Source organism: Elephas maximus, chromosome 2 (genome assembly GCF_024166365.1).
Source record: "Elephas maximus indicus isolate mEleMax1 chromosome 2, mEleMax1 primary haplotype, whole genome shotgun sequence".
In the NCBI taxonomy this organism is placed as follows: Eukaryota; Metazoa; Chordata; class Mammalia; order Proboscidea; family Elephantidae; genus Elephas; species Elephas maximus.
Genome location: NC_064820.1, coordinates 221953892 through 221978144, shown reverse-complemented (window position 1 = coordinate 221978144; position 24253 = coordinate 221953892). Strand labels below are relative to the sequence as shown.

Below are 24253 nucleotides of genomic sequence, written 5' to 3'. Positions count from 1 at the left end.
AGGGGCCTAAAGACTGGTGCCTCCACTCAGGTCACCCAGCCACCCTTGATGGGTCCATGGATAACTGGTGCCTCCCAGTCCTTACAATCAAAAACATTGGGTGCCTGTGGTCCATCTGCAGAATTCACCCACCTGTACGCTCGAGGGAACAGGGACACACTTTCCTCAGAGACACATAGGAGACAATTGTCAGCCCCCTGCTTTGTTCAGAGTGTGACCCCCCTACTGAAACCAGATACTGGTACCTACACCAATCACCCCTGCCCCTCTAAGACTGTAGGACAGAGCCTGTACCACACACTTGATGATCACTTACCTGGACACCTGAGCTGAAGTCATACAAGAAAAGTGAATGGACTACTAGACTGATATACCTCATAATAGCTCTAGCCATCTGGGGACAGGACGTCAGAGCTCCAAAGGTGAAAATAGTCAATCTAGCTCACTCAAGCAACCCACTTGGGCATATCAAAGCAAAACAAAGCAAGAGGCTACAACACCGTAAGCACGCATAAACTAATACAGTAGCTTATAGATGGCTCAGAGACAGCAGTCAATATCAACTCACATAAAGAAACAGACCATGATCGCTTCAACAAGTTATCAAAGAATCCAAGGATCTTCTAGATGAAAGTGCCTTCCTGGAATTACCGAAGGCAGGATACAAAAGATTAATATACAGAACCCTTCAAGACATCAGGAAGGAAATGAGGCAGTATGCACCACAAGCCAAGGAACACACAGATAAAGCAGTTGAAGAAATTAAGAAGCTTATTCAGGAACATAGTGAAAAAATTCAATAAGCTGGAAAAATCCATAGACAACAACCAGAAATTCAGAAGATTAACAATAAAATTACAATTAGGCAACTCAATAGAAAGTCAGAGGAGCAGAATTCAGCAAGTGGAAGCCAGAATTTCTGAACTTGAAGATAAATCACTTGGCGCTAATATATTTGAAGAAAAATCAAATAAAAGAATTTTAAAAAATTAAGAAACTTTAAGAATCATGTGGGACTCTATCAAGAGAAATAACCTACGAGTGATTGGAGTACCAGAACAGGGAGGGATAATAGAAGACACAGAAAGAATTGTTGAAGGTTTGTTGGCAGAAAACTTCCCTGATATCATGAAAGATGAGAAGACATCTATCCAAGATGTTCATCGAACTCCACATGAGGTAGATTTTCAAAGAAAGTCACCAAGACATATTATAATCAAACTTGCCAAAACCAAAGATAAAGAGAGAATTTTAAGAGTAGCTAGGGATAAACGAAAAGTCAACTACGAAGGACAGTCAATAAGAATAAACTCAGACTACTTGGCAGAAACCACGCAGGCAAGAAGACAATGGGATGACTTATATAAAAAATTGAAGGAAAAAAATTGCTAGCCAAGAATCTTATATACAGCAAATCTGTCTCTTACATATGAAGGTGAAATGAGGACATTTCCAGATAAACAGAAGTTTAGGGAATTCATAAAAACCAAACCAAAACGACAAGAAATACCAAAGGGAGTTCTTTGGTTAGAAAATCAATAATATCAGGTATCAACCCAAGACTGGAACACTGGGCAGAGCAACCAGAAGTCAACTCAGACAGGGAAACCACAAAAATAAATCAAGATAAAAAAAGCTCAAAACATGGAGAAAGTGATGTTATTATGTAAAAGAAAAAAAATGTAAAAGAAGACACCATTAATAAAGAGGGACTAAGAAATGTAGATCTTCCATATGGAGAGGAAGACAAGGCGATACAAAGAAATAAAAGTTAGGTTTCAATTTAGAAAAATAGGGGTAAATAATATGGTAACCACAAAGGAGACAAACTATCCTACACATCAAAATAAAATACAAGAAAAAAAAAGAGACAGAGCAGAAACAGAATCAACAAAAACAAATATGAGGAAAGGACAATATGTGAAGATAATCTACTCAGCACATAAAATTAAGTGGGTAAAAGAAACTGTCAACAGCACACAAAAAAAGACATCAAAATGATAGCACTAAATTCATACATATCCATAATTACACTGAATGTAAAGGGACTAAATGTGCCAGTAAAGAGACAGAGTGGCAGAATGGATTAAAAACATGATCCGTCTATATGCTGGCTACAGGAGACACACCTTACACTTAGAGACACGAACTAAAACTCAAAGGATGGAAAAAGATATCTCAAGCAAACAACAATCAAAAAAGAGCAGGAGTGGCAATATTAATTTCTGACAAAATAGACTTTAAAGTTAAATTCATCAGAAAGGATAAGGAAGGATACTATATAATGAATAAAGGGACAATATACCAAGAAGATATAACCATACTAAATATTTATGTACCCAATGACAGGGCTGAAAGATACGTAAAACAAACACTATCAGCATTGAAAATTGAGATAGACAGCTCCACAATAATAGTAGGAGACTTCAACACACCACTTTTGGTGAAGGACAGGACATCCAGAAAGAAGCTGAATAAAGACATGGAAGATCTAAATGCCACGATCAACCAACTTGACCTCATAGATGTATATAGAGCACTCCACCCAACAGCAACCAACTATACTTTCTTTTCTAGTGCACATGGAACATTCTCTAGAATAGACCACATATTAAGTCATAAAGCAAGCCTTAGCTGAATCCAAAACGTTGAAATATTACAAAGCATCTTCTCTGACCATAAGGCCATAAAAGTGGGAATTGATAACAGAAAAAACAAGGCAAAGAAATCAAACACTTGGAAACTGAACAATACCCTGCTGAAAAAAGACTGAATTATAGCAGACATTAAGGATGGAATAAAGAAATTCATAGAATCCAGTGAGGATGAAAACACTTCCTATCAGAACCTTTGGGACACAGTGAAAGCAGTGCCCAGAGGTCAATTTATATCAATAAATGCACATACAAAAAGAAGAAATGGCCAAAATCAAAGAATTATCTGTACAACTTGAACAAATAGAAAGCAACAAAAGAAACCCTCAGGCACCAGAAGAAAGCAAATAATAAAAATTAGAGCAGAACTAAATGAAATAGAAAACAGAAAAATAGTTGAAAGAATTAACAAGACCAAAAGCTGGTTCTTTGAAAAACTCAACAAAATTGATAAACTATTGGCCAGACTGACAAAAGAAAAACAGGAGAGGAAACAACCCAAATAAAAAATGACATGGGCGATATTAAAACAGACCCAGCTGAAATTAAAAGAATCATATCAGATTTCTATGAAAAATTGTACTCTTAACAAATTTGAAAACCTAGAAGAAATGGATGAATTCCTAGAAACACACAGGGCCTGATCTCTAAAATCTACATGATACTGCAAAAACTCAACTACAAAAAGACAAATAGCCCAATTAAAAAATGGGCAAAAGGTATGAACAGATGCTTCACTAAAGAAGACGTTCAGGTAGCTAACAGATACATGAGGAAATGGTCACCATCATTAGCCTTAGAGAAATGCAAATCAAAACTGCAATGAGATTCCATCTCACTCCAACAAGGCAGGCATTCATCCAAAAAACACGAAATAATAAATGTTGGAGAGCTTGTGGAGAGATTGGAACACTTCTATACTGCTGGTGGGAATGTCAAATGGTACAACCACTTTGGAAATCGATTTGGCGCTTCCTTAAAAAACTGGAAATAGAATTACCATACAATCTAGCAATCCCATTCCTTGGAATATATCCTAGAGAAATAAGAGTCTTTACACAAACAGATATATGCACACCCATGTTCACTGCAGCACTGTTTACAATACCAAAAAAGGTGGAAGCAACCAAGGTGCCCATCAGCAGATGAATGGATAAATAAATTATGATATATTCACACAATGGAATACTACGCATCGATAAAACAACAGTGATGAATTTGTGAAACATTCCATAACTGGAGGAATTTGGAAGACATGATGCTGAGTGAAATTAGTCAGTTGCAAAAGGACAAATATTGTATAAGGCCACTATTATAAGAACTGGGGAAATAGTTTAAACTGAGAAGAAAACATTCTTTTGTGGTTACAAGGTGGGGAGGGAGGGAAGGTGGGAGAGAGGTATTCACTAATTAGACAGTAGATAAGAACTACTTTAGGTGAAGAGAAAGACAACAAACACACAATACAGGGGAGGTCAGCATTAAGTGGACTAAACCAAAAGCAAAGAAGTTTCTTGAATAAACTGAATACTTCGAAGGCCAGCGTAGCAGGTGCAGGGGTCTGGGGACCATGGTTTTAGGGGACATCTAAGTCAATTGGCATAATAAAATCTATTAAAAAAACATTCTGCATCCCACTTTGGAGAGTGGCGTCTGGGGTCTTAAACGCTAGCAAGCGGCCATCTAAGATGCATCAATTGGTCTCAACCCACTTGGATCAAAGGAGAGTGAAGAACACCAAGGACACAAGGCAATTACGAGCCCAAGAGAAAGAAAGGGCCACGTGAACCAGAGACTACATCATCCTGAGACCAGAAGAACTAGCTGGTGCCCGGCTACAACCGATGACTGCCCTGACAGGGAACACAACAGAGAACCCCTGAGGGAGCAGGAGAGCAGTGAGATGCAGACCCCAAATCCTCATAAAAAGACCAGACTTAATGGTCTGAGACTAGAAGGACCCCAGTGGTCATGGCCCCCAGACCGTCTGTTGGCCCAGGACAGGAACCATTCCCAAAGCCGACTCTTCAGTCAGGGATTGGACTGGACAGTGGGATGGAGAGGGATGCTGGTGAGGAGTGAGCTTCTTGGATTAAGTGGACACTTGAGCCTATGTTGGCATCTCCTGCCTGGAGGGGAGATGAGAGGGTAGAGGGGGTTAGAAGCTGGCTAAGTGGACACAAGATGGGAGAGTGGAGGGAAGGAGTGGGCTGTCTCATTAGGGGGAGAGCAATTGGGAGTGTGTAGCAAGGTGTATATAAGTTTTTGTGTGAGAGACTGACTTGATTTGTAAACTTTCACTTAAAGCACAATAAAAATTGAAAAAAAAAAAAAGAACCGAGAACGAAGGCCAAATGGTTTGCTGCCAGGTGATTCTACACCTTTATTGAAAATAGTTTTCCAAGTTTATGGTGTCACTTTTGACTTTATAATTTTTTTTGTTATATGGAAGTTTACATTTTTATGCATACATTTTCACCATTTGTTTCCTTTATGGTTTCTGAATTTTATGTCCGCCACATTCCATGTTTCCTTTTAAGATTTCTTTGTTTTTAACATGTACATTTTCACTCCATCTAAAATTTATTTTGGTGTAAGGAATGCAGTAAAGATTCACTTTGTTTTGATTCCCAGATGTCTAGTGAGTTGTGCCTTCATCGCTTGTTGAATTGTCCACTTGCCTCCATCTTTGTCTTCTCCTAGCTTTCCATGCATATTTGTTTCTATTTCTGATCACTTTATTTCATTATACTGCTCTGTGTTTTCAAGACATGCTAAAGCAGGACAGTTACCAGGAGCATTAAAACATTTCCTCAGTGCTTTTGAATTTTAATGACTGTACTCTAATATCTCAGTATCTGTTAGAGGTAGTCCCTTCCCATCCCTCTTTTTCAGAATCCTGTGCATTCTCCCATATTTATTTTTTCATAGGGTATAATTTTTGTCACATTTTATAAAAATTATGCTTGGCATTTTAGTTAGCAATATATTGATTGTATAAATTAGGGAGAATTGACATCTTTGTAGTCTTGGTTTCTTATCTGAAAACATACATTTCCACTTGTATAAATCCTCTTTTATTTCTTTCAGTAGAGTTGTAAAGCTTTCTTCACATTATTCATTTTAAACTTTTATTAGGTATTTAAAAATTGAGGGGTTGATATATTGAGATATTTCATCTATTTGCTTAGTCATTTTGTTTTTGCATGTACAAAAATTGTTTTTTATATCTATTTAGTAACCATTTAGGAGCCCTGGTGGTGCAAGATTGAAGTGCTTGGCTGGTAACCAAAAGGTTGGTGGTTAGAACCTACCCAGCCACTCGGTGGGAAGAAGACCTGGCAATCTGCTCTTGTAAAGATTACAGCCTAGAAGACCCTGTGGGGAATTCTACTCCGTCGCATGGGGTTGCTAGGTGTTGCAATTGTCCAAACAGCAGCTAACAATAGTAACCCCCTTTTTTTTATTGAATTTTCTTCATTTTATTGTATTTTCCAGTTATACAATCATTTGCATGTACTGAAAAATTTGCCTCTTCTAATATTTATACCTCTTATTTCTTTCTCATGTCCGATTTCAATGGCTAGTACCTTCAGAGCAGCATTAATTAATAGTAGTGATAGCAGGCATGCTTTTCTTAATCCTTGCAGTAATGTAAATTATCTAATGTAAGCATGGAGCTGTCTCTTAGTTTGAGTTACCTATTTAGTCATCTTATTGGGAAAGCATTCACTTAGGAAATGATGATTTTGAATTAGGTCAGCAGTAGTAGGTTTCATCAGAAGTGATGGATATGGAGATGAGAATTAAGGAAGCACTGAAGCACCCTGAACATAGTTTATTTAATAAAAATTGTTGAGGAGTTATTATATGCCAGGGACTCTTCTAGGCATTGGGGCACAGCAGTAGACAAAACAGAGAAATTCGTGCCCACGTAAAGCATTTAATTTAATGAGGAAGCTGGGCTATAAACAAGCTAAATAAGTAATATGCTGTGGAGTAGAACTGCCCATAGGATTTCCAAGGAGCGGTTGGTGGATTCGAACTACAGACCTTTTGGTTAGCAGACAAGCTCTTAACCACTGTGCCACCAGGACTTCTTGAACTAAATAGACCCTATGAATTGATTGTAACTTCATTACAGAGTATTTACGTTTAAGAATGAAGAGTTTCTGGTTGTAATAAAAACCCAGAGTCTGATAACCTGTGAAGCTGGTTGTTGAGTCCAAAGAATAAATTCAGTATGTAATACTAGATCTTCTCAATGTCAGTGCTTCTAAAATAAGATCCAGTTCCCACCTGTAGTATCAGGCGGGCCTTCCTGAAAAATATCAAAGTCCTTTTGTTATTTGTGTTGTTTATAGGCAAGTGACATATAATGCCTTAAACTTACATTATTTGTGTTCAGCTTCCCACTGGAAAGAAGGAACAGGAGGGTGGGCCACAGAATCTCAACAATTTGAGGGGCAGCTCTTTCTCTGTGGGGCTCCTTGAAATCTTATTTCAGCATGACTGATACACACCAAGAATTTCCTGATCAACTGCCAATAGCTGATTCACTTAATTTTTAAAAAATATTTTATTGTGTTTTAGGCAAAAATTTACATAGCAAATTGATTCCCATTTAACAATTTTTATACAGATTGTTCCATGACATTGGTTACAATTTTTACAATGTGTCAGTATTCTCATTATTTCCATTCAGTTTGTTCTGTTTCCATTGATCTAGCTTCCCTGCCCCTCCATGCCATCTCCTGTTTGCTTTTGGGTAAATGTTGACTGTTTAGAGGAGCACATTATTCATACCTGATATTGTTTAGTTTATAAGTCAGTCTGTCCTTTGGCTGAAAGGTGACCTCTGGGAGTGGCTTCAGCTCCAAGTTCAAAGAGTGTCTTAACGGCGGTAGTCTCGGGAGTTCCTCTGTCTCTATCAGTGTGATAAGTCTGGCCTATTTTAGGAATTTGAATTTTGTTCTACATATTTCTTCCACTCTATCCAAGACCTTCTATTGTGTCCCTGGCCAAAATGGTCAGTAGTGGTAGCTGGTCACCATCTAGTTCTTCAGGTTTCCGGCTAGAAGAGGCCATGGTTCATGTAAGCTGTTTGTCTTGTGGACTAGTTTCTTCTTTGAGTCTTTGGTTTCCCTGACTCTCTTTCCCTCCAGGTGAGTAGTGACCATTAGTTGCATCTTAGATGGCTGCTCCCAAGCTTTTAAAACCCCAAATGCTACTCGCCAAACTAGGATGTAGAACATTATCTTTATGAACCATGTTATGCCAATTGATGGAGTTGTCCCATGAGACTATGGTCCTACACATCTTAATCCAGTAAACCAATCCCACAAGGTGTTTGAATATGTCTAGGAAGCCTTCAAAACCGTGCCCCCGATGTGCTTTATTGTATATATGGATGTATGTGCAGCACACTCAAACATGTATATACATATGCCTACTGATTCACCTATACGTGCATGTGCATGTACTCACATATGCCTCCTATACACATATATGCATGTGTGTGTGTGTGTATATATATAAACAAAAACCAGACCTGTTGCCATTGAGCCAATTCCGACTCATAGCAACCCTATAGGACAGAGCAGAACTGCCCCATAGAGTTTTCAAGGAGCATCTTGTGGATTCGAACTGCAGACCTTTTGGTTAGCAGCCATAGCTCTTAATGACTACATCACCAGTGTTTCCAAATATGTGTGTATATATATGTGTGTGTGTATATATATACATATATACACACATACCCATTGCCACTGAGTCAATTTCATCTCATAGCAACCCTATAGGACAGAGTAGAACTGCTGCATAAGGGTTTCCAAGGAACAGCTGGTAGATTCAAACTGCCAACCTTTTGGTTAGCAGCCAAGCTCTTAACCACTGCACCACTAGGGCCCCACCACTCATATTTTTTGTTTGTTATTACTGTTGTTATAAAATTGTGTATGTTACAGCATTTACCAAAATTTTCCTTTATTCTTGTGTGTTTCTTAGTGTCTTCATTTGCCTCGGTCAGGTTGTGCAGACTTCACCCATATTGGGTATTGCCTTTCCCATCACCAAAAATAACAAGTGTCTACCATCCAGAAAGTGATTCCCCTTCCCTCTTCCTCCTGTCCCTGGTAAACATCAAAGTGATTTACTCTAATAGGTAAAAGCCTTAGTGTGTGGAGTAAACAGCAATCCATAATGCAAATAAATATATATAAATTAAGTCAATTCTAGTTCAAAACATTTAACTTCTTCTCATGTGAATATGTTTATATGTGAGAGCCTAACATTTTCTTTTTATAATTTTATCTAGGTTTTTTGAAAGATAATCTTTCTTTTAAAAGAGACTGAAACATGTCAGAAAAAAACTACCCTGGAAGTCTCATAAATACTATGGTGTGACAAACCCTCCGCTGAGAACGTACAGTTCCTTTTCATACATCTTAGGAAAGTTTGATAAAGAATAACAGGTACTTATTAATCCATTTGAAGACATTTTCACATATTTTTTATGCCTGCCTTGTTGCATAAGCAATATTGAAGATAAATGAGTGTAGTGTTCAGAATGATTCAGATGTATGCCTTGATCTTTAATGTTCTTATTTCTAATCCTGTAATTGGATGAACATGATATAAAAGTTTACTGTTCTTATAGACAGGCATCCCTTTCCACCATGGTGCATTCCAGGAAAACATCATAAACTGGATCATGTTTTTCCATTGGAATTAGTTTTTATTTGTGGGTTGCATTCCTAAGTCATAAAAGCAAAGAAACTAAAACAAACCCTATAATAATAATAACATAGTGAAATTATGCTTCAAGTGCAATAAAATGGCCATCATTATACTATAAACCCGGATTGTCCAAAACATAAATGTGGCTGAAATTCATCTGCACTATACTGAGGCAGGCAGCCTCAGAGCCCGGCCCTTCTGAGAGACACCTGTTCTGGCTTATCCTCCTACACCCAGAAGAATAAGCTGCACATTCTCCTAAAATTGTCCTTGACAAGATAACTACCGAATGGGACATAGATGGCCTCAACCTGGCTCTGGGTGGAGACAATCTCCTAATGAAGGGAAATCAACCTCTTCCTCCATCCTGGGGGTTCGAACCCTTGTGTAAAAATGTGTGGTCATCCCCAAGCTCTAAGCGCCTGTGTAAAGGTCAATCCTGAATATTCATGATGAATTTGCATTTCCTTGTCTGCTCTCTGTAAAAGCCCATCTCCCCAAGCTGCCTGCGAGTAGTCTTGGAGGCAGCAGCCCTGATTGCTCCTTTCCTTGTACACCAAAATAAAAGCATCTTTCTGATCTGCCACCTCGGCCTCTTGTTTATTGGCAGTAACAAGTCACGGGGAGCAAAACCTGGAGTTTTCAACCAACAGCAATACCACTACCATAAATTTGATATGTCAAAAAACTAGTAGCAGTAAAACATGCTAACAATAAAAATGAAACCCGTTGCCATCGAGTCGATTCTGACTCATAGTGACCTATAGGACAGAGTAGACCTGCCCCATAGAGTTTCCAAGGAGCGGCTGGTGGATTTGAACTGCCAACCTTTTGGTTTGCAGCCGAACACTTAACCACTGCACCACCAGGGCTCTATGCTAACAATACCAAAAAACCAAACCCATTGCCATCAAGTCGATTCTGACTCATAGTGACCCTATAGGACAGAGTAGAACTGCCCCATAAAGTTTCCAAGGAGCGCCTGGTGGATTTGAACCGCTGACCTTTTGGTTAGCAGCCATAGCACTAAACCACTATGCCACCAGGGCTTCCATGCTATAATAAAAAAAACTAGTAAACAGTAATTACACAATTACTACCATTTCTTATTTTAAGCTCCTTGAAGCAGAATCATGCCTTCTTAATAACCCCAGTACCTAGTACAGTGCCTGGCAGTCACCAAATAAATGTTCTTTCGATGAATATATTAACTAATTAATAAGAACTTTAGATGGTTGATCTAAGGCCTAGATTTTTCAGTATTATACTACATAATAATCCATATATGTAGAGACTTTATACATTTTTTATTGATAAACAGTAGTGAAGTGCAGCCTATTGATATTATTACAAAGGCAGTCTAAAAGCAGGTTAATCAACCTAGAGGCCCAGTTAAAAGTCTGATGCTGGTCATCAATCAATTTTTAACAGGTCAGTAAGGAAACTGGTCATCTGCATGTCACAGGTTTTTAGTGAGTGTTATTCCAGTCCTGATGCTACATTCTTCTTCATATAGTCCCGCTTCTAGGACTATTTGCTCAGCATACAGATTGAATAAGTATGGTGAAAAGATACAACCCTGACACACACCTTTGCTGATTTTAAACCACGTTCGATATGCAGATACAACCTTGCTTGCTGAAAGCAGAGAGGACTTGAAGCACTTACTGATGAAGGTCAGTATGGATTACATCTCAACATAAAGAAAACAAAAGTCCTCACAATCGGACCAGTAAGCAACATCATGATAAACAGAAAATATTGAAGTTGTCAAGGATTTCATTTTACTTGGATCCACAGTCAACACCCATGGAAGCAACAGTCGGGAAATCAGATGACATTGCAGTGGGCAAATCTGCTGCAAAAGATCTCTTTAAAGTGTTAAAAAGCAAAGATGTCACTTTGAGGATTAAGGTGCGGCTGGCCCAAGCCATGATACTTCAGTCGCCTCATATGCATGAGAAAACTGGACAATGAATAAGGAAGACCAAAGAAGAATTGATGTCTTTAAATTACAGTGTTGGCAAAGAATATTGAATATACCGTAGACTGCCAGAAGAACCAACAAATCTGTATTAGAAGAATACAGCCAAAATGTTCCTTAGAAGCAAGGATGGCGAGACTTCATCTCACATACTTTGGACATGTTATCAGGAGGGACTAGTCCTTGGAGAAGGACATCATGCTTGGTAAAGTACAGGGTCAGCAAACGAGGAATACCCTCAAGGAGATGGATTGACACAGTAGCTGCAGCAATCGGCTCAAACATAGCAACGAATGTGAGGATAGCACAGGACCAGGCAGTGTTTTTGTTCTGTTGTGCATAGGGGTGCTCTGAGTCAGAACTGACTCGATGGCACCTAACAACAACAAAGGAAACTGGCATTTAACAGAGTGAACATTACAAAATATCATTTGATACATTCACTCAGGGCACATTTCATTGCAGACTGTAGTAATTGGCAAGAGTCAAACATAGTTTTACGTAGCTGATGGTATCTTTTACGCACAGTTTCATGGAAAAAAATGTAACTCTTAACAGTACCAGATGAACTTAAACAGACCCACATTGGGGTCATACTAGGTAGAAATTTTAGAACAGTTCTGAGAATTCCAGAATTCTAAGAATGCTCTGTGTTTTAGGTGGTTATAATTTGTGTTACCCCACACGTCTGTCAGCTTGACTGCACCTAACAACAGCAGCACAACAATTTGTGTTAAGCTCAAATAATTCCTTTGGAAACCGAACCACACTCAAAACATATATAAGTGTATTATTTATTTATGCCTATGTAACAAATTACCCTAAAATTTAGCGGCTTAAAACAACAGACGCTTATTATCCTGTTCGTCAGAAATCTGGGTGTGGCAGGGCCCTGTGTCTCAAGGTGTCTCTCAAGGCTGCAAGTTATCTCAATAGCTGAGGCTACAATTATCTTAAAACTCAGCTGAGGGGATGATACAAGCTTCCAAGCTCACTCAAGTGGCTGTTAATAGGATACTCTTCCCCATAGTCTGGAGGCCTTAGTTCATCACTGGCTATTGGCCAGACACTCCAATTTCTTGCCAGTTGTGTCTCTCCATAGGGCAGCTTACAACGTGGCAGTTAATTTCCATCATTGTGAGCAAATGAGAGAAAGAGAGAGAGTGATTAAGATGGAAGTCAGTCTTGTAAACTAATCTCAGAAGTGACATCCAATTACTTTGACTCTATTCTATCCATTAGAAACAAGTCATTAGGTCCAGCCCTCGTACAAGGGGAGGAGATATACAAAGGCAGCGAGGATCAGTGGGAGCCATCTTAGAAGCTACCTACCACACTGAGTGTGCATTCCAAAGACAGCCTCAGAATGATGAAGCCAGTGTGACTTATGTGATAGCTCCTTCTTTATTATTAGAGGCACTTTAGGGAGGGAAAAGCAACTATATGTAGAAGGACTCACCGGGTAGTTTCCCCAAATGAGTGGATGTCTGAGTTAGGTGCTCCTCACCATCCAGTCGTCAACAGGGAGGGTGGTGCTTCAGCCTCTTGATAACCATGTAGTAGGCGGTAACCCATCCCTCACTCTCCCAGATAATACTGAAACAGGCTGCTCAGCCATATCTTGAACAGAACCTGCGCCATTTTTCCTTTCCCTAGCCTGTCTCTGTCTCCAAGTATGATTTTGCTGTTAACTCCCCTAAAAGTTAGATGTTAACTAATGTTTCACGTAGGACCTTGAAAAACAAGTGATATCAATCTAAGCTTGTCAAACAGTATGAAGGGTGGCACCAGCCACCCTCTGGGCTGATGGGGTAATGGGAAGAAAAAATCAACATGTTTGAAATATAACTGTGGAAACCAAACAGAAGGAGAATGGACATTCCACAAGTTCCTAAAACCCATGTCCCCCTTTCCCTATAAAACCCCACCTGGACTGCAGTTCCTCAAGATAGACAGCTTTAGGAGGAGATCAATCCCCTCTGTCTCCATATATACCAGTATATAATAAAGCTCTTGCTACCCACCTCACCTGTCTCAAGACTTGGCTGCTCTAACTCATGAAATTGTGGTAACAGTACTTGACATTTCTTTCCTAAAATCAAAGAGAGTACAGACTGAATTTGAGGGAACTTTAAGTGGTTCTTACTGAGAGATTCAAGAACAGAACTGATTTGAAAAAGTAAAGCATTATTTGTTTGGTCTTCTGTGTAATTCTTGCTTGTATCGTACAAGGAGAAGCCTCACTGCTTCAGCCTGGGTGGAAGGAAGATTTTCTGGGTGGGCATTCCCCAGGCCATGAGTGGGCATCCCAAATAGACTTCCCACCAAAGACACAAGTGGGAATTATGAGCCCAAGACACAGAAGGGTCCACATAAATCAGACTACATCAGCCTGAGACCAGAACTAAATGGTGCCCAGCTACAACTGATGACCGACCTGATGGGGAACACGACAGAGAATCCCTGATGGACCAGGAAAGCAGTTGCAGACCTCAAATTCTCATAAAAAGACCAGACTTAATGGTCTGACTGAGACTAGAAAAACTCGAGAGGTCATGGTCTCCAGACGTTCTGTTAGCCCAAGACAGGAACCATTCCCAAAGCCAACTCTTCAGAGAGGGATTGGACTGGACTATAAGATAGAAAATGATACTGGCGAGGAGTGAGCTTCTTGGCTCAAGTAGACACGTGAGACTATGTGGGCAGCTCCTGTCTGGAGGGGAGATGAGAGGCAGAGGGGGACAGTGGCTGGCTGAATGGACACAGGGAATACAGGTTGGAGAGAAGTGAGTGTGCTGTCTCATTGAGGGGAGAGCAACTAGGAGTACGTAGCAAGGTGTATATAAATTTTTATATGAGAGAAAAAAAAAAGACTTCCCTCATTTCCTAACTCGCTCTTCTTCTTTTTCTCTATTCCCCCTCTCTTGATGTCTTCCTCTTCTAGCTTTTCCCCAGGACTCACTTTCCTAGGTAAATAATGAATGAAGGGCACTTCCTCAACCTAATAAAGGGCATCTATGAAAAATCTACAGTTAACATCATACTTAGTGGTGAAAGACTAAAAGATCAGGGACATTGTTACGGGTTGAATTGTGTACCCCCAAAATATCTGTCAACTTGGCTAGGCCATGATTCCCATGATTACCCACCATTTTGTAACCTGATATGACTTTCCTGTGTTGTAAATCCGACCTTTATGATGTTAATGAAAAAGGATTAGAGGCAGCTATGTTAATGAAGCAGGGTTAAATCTATAAGATTAGGTTGTGTCTTAAGTCATTCTCTCTTGAGATACAAAAGAAGTGAGCGGGGAGACATGGGGACCTCATACCACCAAGAAACAAGAGCCAGAAAAATAGTGCGTCCTTTGGACCTGGGGTCCCTGTGCTGAGAAGCTCCTTGACTGGGGAAGATTGATGTCAAGGACCCTCCTCAAGAGCCAGCAGAGGGAGAAAGCCTTCTCCTGGAGCTGGCACCCCGAATTCGAACTTCTAGCCTCCCAGACTGAGGGAATATGCTTCTGTTTGTTAAAGCACTGGGTTTTTTTGTTGTTGTTGTTAAAGCCATCCACTGATGGTATTTCTGTTGTAGCAGCACTAGATAACTAAGACAGACATCCACTGTTACCACCACTTCTATTCAGCATTGTACTGGAGGTTCTGGCTGGTGCAATCAGACAAAAAGAAACGGGTCCGTACTAGAAAGGAAGAATTAAACTCTCTTTATTCACAGATGACATCTTTTATGTAAAAGTCTGATGGAATCTACAAAAAAAAGCTACTAGAACTAATAAGTACATTTAGTAAGGTTGTAAGATACAAGACCAATATGTAAAAAATCAATTGTATTTCTATATTCTAGCAACAAATTGAAATTAAAAGACAGTATCATTTATAATATCAGAATATGAAATAAGAATAAATCTGACAAAAGATATGAAAGCCATGTACACGGAAAACTACAAAACATTGCTGAGAAAAATTAAAGCAGACCTAGTAAAGAGAGAGAGATACCTTATTCATGGGTCAGAAGACTCAGTTTTCTCAAGGTGTCAATTCACCTCAAATTCCCATTGGCTATTTTGTAGAATTGGCAAGTTACTTCTAAAATTCATTTGGAAACTCAAAAGACGTAAAATAGCCAAAACAACTTTGAAAAAGATGACCAAAGTTGGAGGACTAACACTACCCAATTTCAAGACTTAATGTAAAGCAGCAGTAACCAAAACGGTATGGTGCTGGCATAAATATAGAAAAATAGATGAGTGGACCAGAATAGAGAGCACGGAAATAGATCTGGGTTTATGTATGGACGTTTGGGTTTTTACAAGGGTGCAACAGCAATTCGGTGTAAAAAGAACAGTCTTTTCAACAAATGGTGCTAGACCTATCGGATGTCCATATACAAAAAAAATGAATTTAATCCATAATATAACTCAAAAATGGGTCATAGAACTAAAGTAAAATTTAAAACTATAAACCTTATGGAAGAAAGTTAAGAGAGAACATTTGTGTCTTCAGATTATGCAGCTATGTCTTAGATAACTACACCAAAAAGCATCATTCATAAAAGAAAAAATCAATAATTGGACTTCATCAAAATTAAAAGTGTCCGCTCTTAAAAAGACACCTTTAAGAGAATGGGAACACATACCATAGACTGGGAGAAGATATTTGCAAAACATGTATCTGATAAAGGACTTATATCAAGAATACATCAAGAACTCTCAAAACTCAATAATAACAAAACAATCTAATTTAAAAATGGGCAAAAGATTCGAACAGATACTTCACCAGAGAAGATATAAGGATGGCAAATAAGCACGTGAAAAAATGTTTAACGTCATTAGTCATTCAGGGACTACACGAGAAAGCTGAACTAAAGAGACTGGCCATATCAAGTGTCGACAAGGACGTGGAGCAACTGAAATGCTCATACACTGCTGGCGAGAATGTAAAATTGTACAGCCACTTTACAAAACAGTTTGGCAATTACTTCAAAAGTTAAACATACAGCTCCCACGTGACCCAGCTCTTCCATTCCTTGATATATACCTTAGAGAAGAGAAACATACATGTGTACACTGACTTGCACAAGAAATGTTCAGAGCAATTTTATTTGTAACAGACAACCACTGGAAATAACCAAACGTTCGTTGACAGGTTGGTGGATACATTATGGCACATACATACAACTCAGCAATAAGAATGGACTACTGATGCTCATAATAACATAGACGAATCTCACAATAATTATGCTGAGTAAAAAAAGCCAAACCAAATAAAAGTGCATATTGTATGATTCCATTTGTACAAAACTCTAGAAAGTACAAACTTCGGTAGTGACAGAAAACAGTCAGTGGTTGCTTGGGGATGGGGTCGGGGTGCAGGGGAGGGACAAGAAGGAAGGAGTACAAAAGGTATAAGGAAACTTTTACAAAGAGGTACAAGGAAACTTTGGGGGGGGATGGTATGTCTTTGTGTGTTTGTGTGTGTGTGTGTGTGGTCAAAGTTTCATGGGCATATATATTTTCTAAATTTATCAAATTGTAGTTTGTTATATTATTTATAACTCATTAAAAGTTGTGTGTTTTTTTTAATTGAATGTTAAAGGGCTTAGGAAATCATTTTCTTGTAGAATATACCCTCAGTAAGCCAAATGAATTACCTATTTGATAGATTAAAAATGCCCCTTTAGGTAAAACCATTGTGGAAAAGTTTGGTGGTTCTCTCAAAAGCTAAACACAGAATTACCATATGATCCAGGAATTTCACTCCTAAGTATATGTCTAAAAGAATTGAGAGCAGCAACACAAACAGAAACTGTACTTCTGTGTTCATTGTAGCACTATTCACAGTAGCCAAGAGGTGGAAACAACCTAAATGTCCATCAGCAGATGAATGGGTAGGTAAAATGTGGTGCATAATGGAATATTTCTCAGCCATAAAGAGAAAGGAAGTCCTGATAAGTGCTATAACATGGAAGAGCCTTGAAAACATTGTACTGAGTAGAAACGTGAGTCACAAAGGGACAAATATTGATGGATCCACTTATATGCGATATCTAGGACAGGGAAGTGTGTAGAGACCTCAGTTTATCAGTGGGTGCTGGAGGTGAGAGTAAGGGAGGAGAAGAGGACTCACTGCTTAGGGGACGCTGAGCTTCTTAATGGTGATGGGAAAATTTGGAAATGGTTTATAGTGATGGTTGAACAACATGATGAACATAACATGTCACCGAATTGTACCCATGAAGGATGTTAAAATGGCAAATGATTTGTTACATGCTTTTTCACCACAGAAAATAAGACCATTTAAATGTCGGTGAATCACCTATTAAAAACGTTTAAGTTTTGATATCATTCTACTGAAGTGCTTAATATCAAGCCACCTGATTCTAGTTTTCAAAGACCATGCTCTAAGTATTAAGAACAACTGTCTATTTGCTGTAGGAAAAAAAAAAAAACTAATCAAGCTTATCTAAAAGCCAGTTTTCGTGACACATTAAGTTCTGAGAAATCATTTGGCCAACCAGGCCATATACTGGCCTTACCAAGTTGTAAACATATTGTTTCAAAATAATACAGCAGTGGCTGAAGCATTTATGAAGGAGCCTTGGCGGCACAGTGGTTAAGCGCTTGGCTGCTAACCGAAAGGTTGGTGGATCAAACTTACCAGCCACTCCGTGGGAGAAGAATGTGGCAGTCTGCTTCCATAGAGATTATAGCCTTGGAAACCCCATGGGGGCAGTTCTACTCTGCCCTACATGGTCACTGTGAGTCAGAATCAACTAGATAGCAACGAGTTTGGGGTTTGAAAGCATTTATGACAACTTCGAGGTTAGTAAGTTCCAAAAATCAATGTCATTAGAATAGGCATTGAAATTATAGTTTTTGATCCTTAGATATTTGCACCTATTTAATTCTAAACTGATAGATCAGTGAACACAGCAATTCATCTGAAGTTGCTTATGTTTTTTTTTTTTTTTTTCCAGTGAGGCAGATTACATTATTACAGTGATCAGTACTAGAATAGCTGTGCCTAATACCATGTGTTTTGGAAATGCATTGAAAGCTGACAGTATATCCACTAGATAATTGCTGGCAGTAAAAAATTTTCTCCGCAACCATGCCACCCCACCTCCCCCAACAAAAAAGTCTTTATAGTAAGGCTACATTTTGTGCCATCATAAGGAAACTACCAGCAACATAATGGAGTTCCATTAGAATTCCCCCCCCTTATCAATTTTTATTAAACAAAGAGATTAGAATGGCAGTTCCCTGCTCTCTCAAACATGGAGAAATTAAAGCTGGCTTAGCCCTCTTTCGGAGGAAGTCTCTTCCCAAAGCATCATCGTGGGTGGAGTGCAATCAGATCCTCAGACCTCAATAGTCTACTCTGTGAAGAGAATGGAACACCTCCTCACCCTAACCTCCTTGTCTTTATCGTCTCACTGTTGCTTTCATGTCAAATTCAGAGTGAGTTATATTGATTGAAAGATGAAGGCATAAGTAATTATTTTCAATTTAGTCTTGGATTTTGAACTCTAAGGGTGAGATAAAGCAATGAAAAGCCAAATACCAAGTAATTCCCATAGGTTTACTACAGGTTCTGAAACTCAGCATTTTAATGTTGCAGTGGTAAGTGAATTGGGTCAAATGTCCCTTTGGGTTCAGGCAGAATGGTGTTGTGAAAAGAACTTTAAAGGCAGACAGACCTGGGTTCAAAACTCGCTTGTGCCACTCCCTAGCTACGTGACTTTGGACAAGTTACTTAACCTTTCTGAGCCTCAGTTCTCACATCCGTAAAAGGGGGTTGACATGCTTGGTAAGATATAGGGTCAGCAAAAAAGAAGATCCTTGATGAGATGGACTGACATAGTGGCTGCAACAACGGGCTCAAACCTAGCAAAGACTGTAAGGTTGGTGCAGGAACGGGCAGTGTTTCATTCTGTTGTACATGGGTGCTATGAGTTGGAACCAACTCAATAGCTTCTTGTTAGACAATACCTGCCTCACAGGGCTGTTGCCATGATTAAGTGAGCTAATGTATGTAAAAGTCCTACGTCTACACTTTCTGGTGGTGGTATTTACCATTATGCAAGCATTTAAAATTATTAGTTGTGTGGCACCAGTATGCTAGGCCTGAAGTTAACAAGATTATCATCGCTACCTTCAAGGAGTTTTCAGTCTAATGGGATTATTCAAGCGGTTGTTCCTAGTAAAATAATTGATAGGGAAATAGACTGGCTCTCCAGTTGCACAAAGGCCCTGTCAGTGTCATGGATTGTCTTGGTGTTTGTCTCAGGGTTACTCTTCCAAGAGGAAAAAATTAGTATTTGTTGGATGCTTTTACCATATGATAGAATCCATGATATTTTCACAAACACTCTCAGAATGACCCTATGAAATCAGTGTTATTATTCATATTTTACAAATGGCTAAGATCACTCATTAAAGAATAGACCAAGTTTAAACCCAAGTCTGTCTGCCTTTCAGTTGTCTGTGTACCTTCTACTCTGTCAAACTTCTATTGTAGCTGTTGGACAATTTGTAAATGTAACACAAAAAAACACTCTTGAATTGGTTCCATATAGTTGAAAGACTGGTGTACAAAGCCATAATCATTAAACTGATAACTACATGCAAATATTTTAGATAAATATTAATTAGGACATAGCAGATTGGCCTTAAGGACAAAGCTGGCATAAAGTGGAGAAAAACTGTTACTGTTAATCAGACCAGATAGCTCAGGACTGATCTCCTGGCCCATACCAAACTTACGTTGCAATGGGCCTGAATATAAAAGGCCTGAAAACCCTGAACAAGGACAAATCTAGTTTCCAATGCAGGAGAAAATCAGCCAGACCAGCCATTAACATAAGCCTTTATCCATAAGCCTTTTTTTTTTTTTTTTTTTAAATCCAGAAATGCCAGCATGAGAAACCTTTTGAAGAGGTGTTCCAAGGGGGGACAAAACAGGCACTTTTTATAAGGCTTTGGCAGGAGAGGTCAAAAGAAGTTCAGCTAGTATCAGAAATAATTGGTTAAAAAAACAGATTGTCCTTGGATTTATGAAGATGGGTGGGGAGGAAATTAGGGGCTAAGCTGGTGAGCAAGAGGAAGTGAAAAGGAACAGCTGTTGGGGACAAGGACATGCGAGGGCTATAGCAAAATAGTATTAGTCCTTCTTACGCCAACACGTAGGTCTCTTCTGAATCCCGATGCAGGGGTTCAAAAATGAGGATCTTTGCCTCTGCTTGTGCCCACTGCTAATGGTAGAACGTGTCTGGAAACACACTCTTTGTTTTAGGGTTATATAGTTTACCTTGGTTTGCAGTTTGTGATGCTTTGTTAAAAAAGCACCGAACTTAAAATTGCTTACCTGCGGTCAGAGCCTGTTTCCTTTCTGCTGCTAGGGCTGTAGTTCTTGTCAGCTGCCATGGAGTTGGCTCTGACTCATGGCGATCTTGGTGTGACAGAGTGAAATGTGGCCCGGTCCTGCACCATCTTCGTGATTGCTGGTAGGTTTGAGTCCATTGCTGTGGCTGTTCTGTCGGTCCATGTCGTTGAGGGTTTCCCTCATTTTCACTGACCCTCTACTTTACCAAACAGGGTGTCCTTTTCTAGTAATTGGTCTTTCCTGACGATGTGCCCAAATTGAGCAAGTCGAAGTTTCACCATCCTCACTTCTAAGGGACATTCCGGTTGCTACGATTAGATGACGTGAAGGCGGTTTGTGGGGAGTAAAAGCACTAGTTAAATATTAATTACATATGACAGTAATATCACTAATAAGATCATTCGGTCTAAGATTCCTTGGTGTGGAAGATTATGAACTGCCTAATGCATTTTATCAGAAAATGAGAAGTCTAGAGAGTTAGGGAGAGGCAGAACTGATTTAGGGGAAAAAAAAAAAAACCCTGAGTAGAAAGAGTGAAGGAGCCCTGGTGGTGCAAAAGTTGAGCACTTGGCTGCTCAGCGATAGGTTGGCGGTTTGAGGCCACCCAGTGGCTGCACTGGAGAAAGAGCTGTCGATCTGCTTCTACAAAGATTACAGCCAAGAAAAGCCTGTGGGGCAGCTCCGCCCTGTCACAGGGGCTTGCTGTGACTTGGAGTCGACTCCATGGCACCCAGCAACAGCACAGAGAGTGGAATTAGGTTCCTGGTGGAAAGGATCTGATAGAGCTAATTTCTCTTTTGCTTTAACGGGAGAATTAAGAATATTAAATGAAAAAAAAAATCCTTGTAAAGACCCCGGGAGATGGATTCGTTTGTTTCGATCCGAGGTAGGCTGATATAAAATAGAGATTTCAGTGCTGTCATTGCGCCTTAACCCAGTATCGTTACAGAGAAATGCAGAACCGTCGGCTTTTAACTGGAGCGAGTTTTATTGAGAGAGTGCATTTGGGATCCTTCTTGTATTTGGCTTCCCATTCCGTGTGTTTAAAATTCCCACTTTAGACTACTAAGAAGGCTTATCAGGAGTTTGTGTACATCGGAAGGGCTATGTGAAGGGCTGTTTCTAGTAGCTGTCTTGGAGCTTCTGGAAGGTAACTTCCACGTGAAACTTTTGGATTCTTAGGGACTGTGTATTTAACTGTGGGCTGTCAGCCTCCCAGAAGGCGGTCCTTAGATCAGGATGATCGAGTGGCTGTAGTATTGCAGACCTGTTGGGGCACAGACAGGAGAGGTTCTGTGAAACCGACAGGAGAGAATCTGGCATCTAGCCTTGTTTGTCACACAGGTTATTCAGTTCAGTCAGTACTTTCATATTACTATCTATTTCCAACACCAAGACAATCGTTTAAAAGTGAAACAGTAGAGGTAAAATAGGTTTTTTTTCACTAAACGTTAAACAAGGGTCTAGGAGCAACAAGCTGGGAGTTTGGATAAAACCATAAAGCAACCTGTCAAAGTTACTTTTGGGAGTAATTCATTGAAATTCATGCAAATTCTTGACTTAAATAAATATTTAATAAAATTTTTAAATAAAATTTATTAAATAAAAATTTAATGAAATAGTAAAGCACTGTTGTGTTTAAGTTGTACTTCGTTAGAATGAAGTGCAGCCTGTCAAAGTGTGACTCTGTGTAGGTCCTTAAATAGTTTTTCAGTCACGGCCCGTGGTTACAAGGACCTTCCACTAGGTGGCATTTTATGCCCGTCCTGAGATATTAGGATCAACTTTCATTTTTGCTTTTAAATGCAGTTCTTTGAAGACTATTTTAACTATACTTTTAGTTCCCAAATAAGAATTTGATTTTTCACATTGAATAATTAAACCTATAATAACTAGAACCACTGCAGAGAAACTTAATTCTTTCAAATCCATGATTTATAAAAGTTTTTTTTTTTTAATGTAACCTAAAATATGTCAGTTCTTTATTAAACAAATGCAAATTTTGCATTTGGTGAATTTTCTTCAAAAAAGTCCTAATCCCTGGATGAGTTTTCCATGCCAGTCAGCCTAAAATTTCTGAATTGCTTCTTCTGTTACTGTGTAGTATGTAATCAGGGAAATTATATTTATAATAGTCTAAACACATCATAGAAAGGCATGCACATTTCCTGAATTAAAATGTAAAGAACCTTATAATCAGCAGATCAAGTTTACATCACTGGCACTCACTGATTAATCTTAATTTTATAATGAATAATAGCTCTAGAAAAACTAGTATATGAATTCTCTTCTAGATGTTTAATCTCAAAAGTATGTGATTTCGTCATTAATAAATGAAAGTCTGTGCATATTCACAAACATGTCTGAGTTTCACAGGTGTTAGCATTTCATCCCAGGCTTACCAAGTTCTGTCATTTCTTTCAGTTCTAAGCAAATTTTAAAAATCCCAACAAATAACCAGGCTAAAGAATGAGAACGTAATTTACCTATTCATAAATCGTCACTATTGTTATCTGCTAAACCTTTCTTTTATATTACCTGTGGATATTACCTCACCAAAATTTGTTCTCAGGGGTCTTATATTTGCTGTAGAAATAATACAAAAAGCACACGGAACTTTTTTCAGGAAATACTTCAAAATAACATTCCTAATTATCTATTAATAGAAAATAGAATGAAGCACAGGTCCATTTCAATGTCAGTATCTATGCATTTTAAAATACCTTTTTTCAATTAGGTAGTTCACTATGTCTTTGGCGGATACAACGAAAACAAATCTCGATGAGTGTTTCCCCAGTGTGGGGTTAGAAGACAGTAGGAAGTCTGCAGAAGGCGAGAGGAGCCTCCTCGGCCTGGGTGACTTTCCCAGGAGCAGTCACACTGCCGAGAAGAGTGTCGATTATAGTCGATCCCAGTGCTCCTGTGGAAGCTGTCGCTGCGATTACTCCGAAGACTTTATCTCGGAATGTTCAGAAATAAATGTTAATAGGAATTATTTAGAGCAGCCTGTGGGAAAGGAGAAGAAAAAGTGTGCTTCTAGATTCTCCCAACCTAAAGGTAAAAAGCACAGTTTCCCAACCAAAACCAAATTTCCGGTTATTGTGACATTATGATTTAATGCAGTAGTATTTGAAATGGTCCATACTCAGTTTTATTGTTTTTGATATTGTAAATACGTATTATAGGTCAACTTTCATAGAAAGAATTAGAAAATGGGGAAATTCCAAATAACAGAAGAAAATTAGGCTTAAAATGTGAAGCCCCCTTGCAGAGCTTACCCTCCTGGAGCCCACCAGTGAGGTCAGTTCTGTTTTCAGTTAACAGGTGGACTTGTTACGGAGTACCACAGTACCTGGATTTCACTGGCTTCTTGCCTGTCATCTCAACTGAAGAACCCAAGTTTGAAGCACCAGCAAAATGCAAAAACCTATCTCAGCAGCCCAAGAGGATGGTCACCAAGTCTGGTGAGGCATACT

At 39.1% G+C, this 24253-nt stretch overlaps 1 protein-coding gene across 3 annotated transcripts in view; it reads left to right on the top strand.

Moving 5' to 3' along the window:
- The window catches only part of LCA5L (lebercilin LCA5 like), a 77016-nt gene that overhangs the window by 15898 nt on the left and 36865 nt on the right, over positions 1–24253 (top strand). The window contains exons 2-4 of one of the 3 annotated variants that reach the window (XM_049874860.1): positions 8971–9127; positions 23515–23834; positions 24095–24241. In XM_049874860.1, the coding sequence (XP_049730817.1) occupies positions 23525–23834; positions 24095–24241 (457 nt within the window). In that variant the 5' untranslated portion in view covers positions 8971–9127; positions 23515–23524. Of the gene's footprint in view, positions 1–8970; positions 9128–18387; positions 20903–23514; positions 23835–24094; positions 24242–24253 lie in introns of those variants that run through there. The other 2 variants (XM_049874862.1, XM_049874861.1) reach the window with 2 other exon arrangements.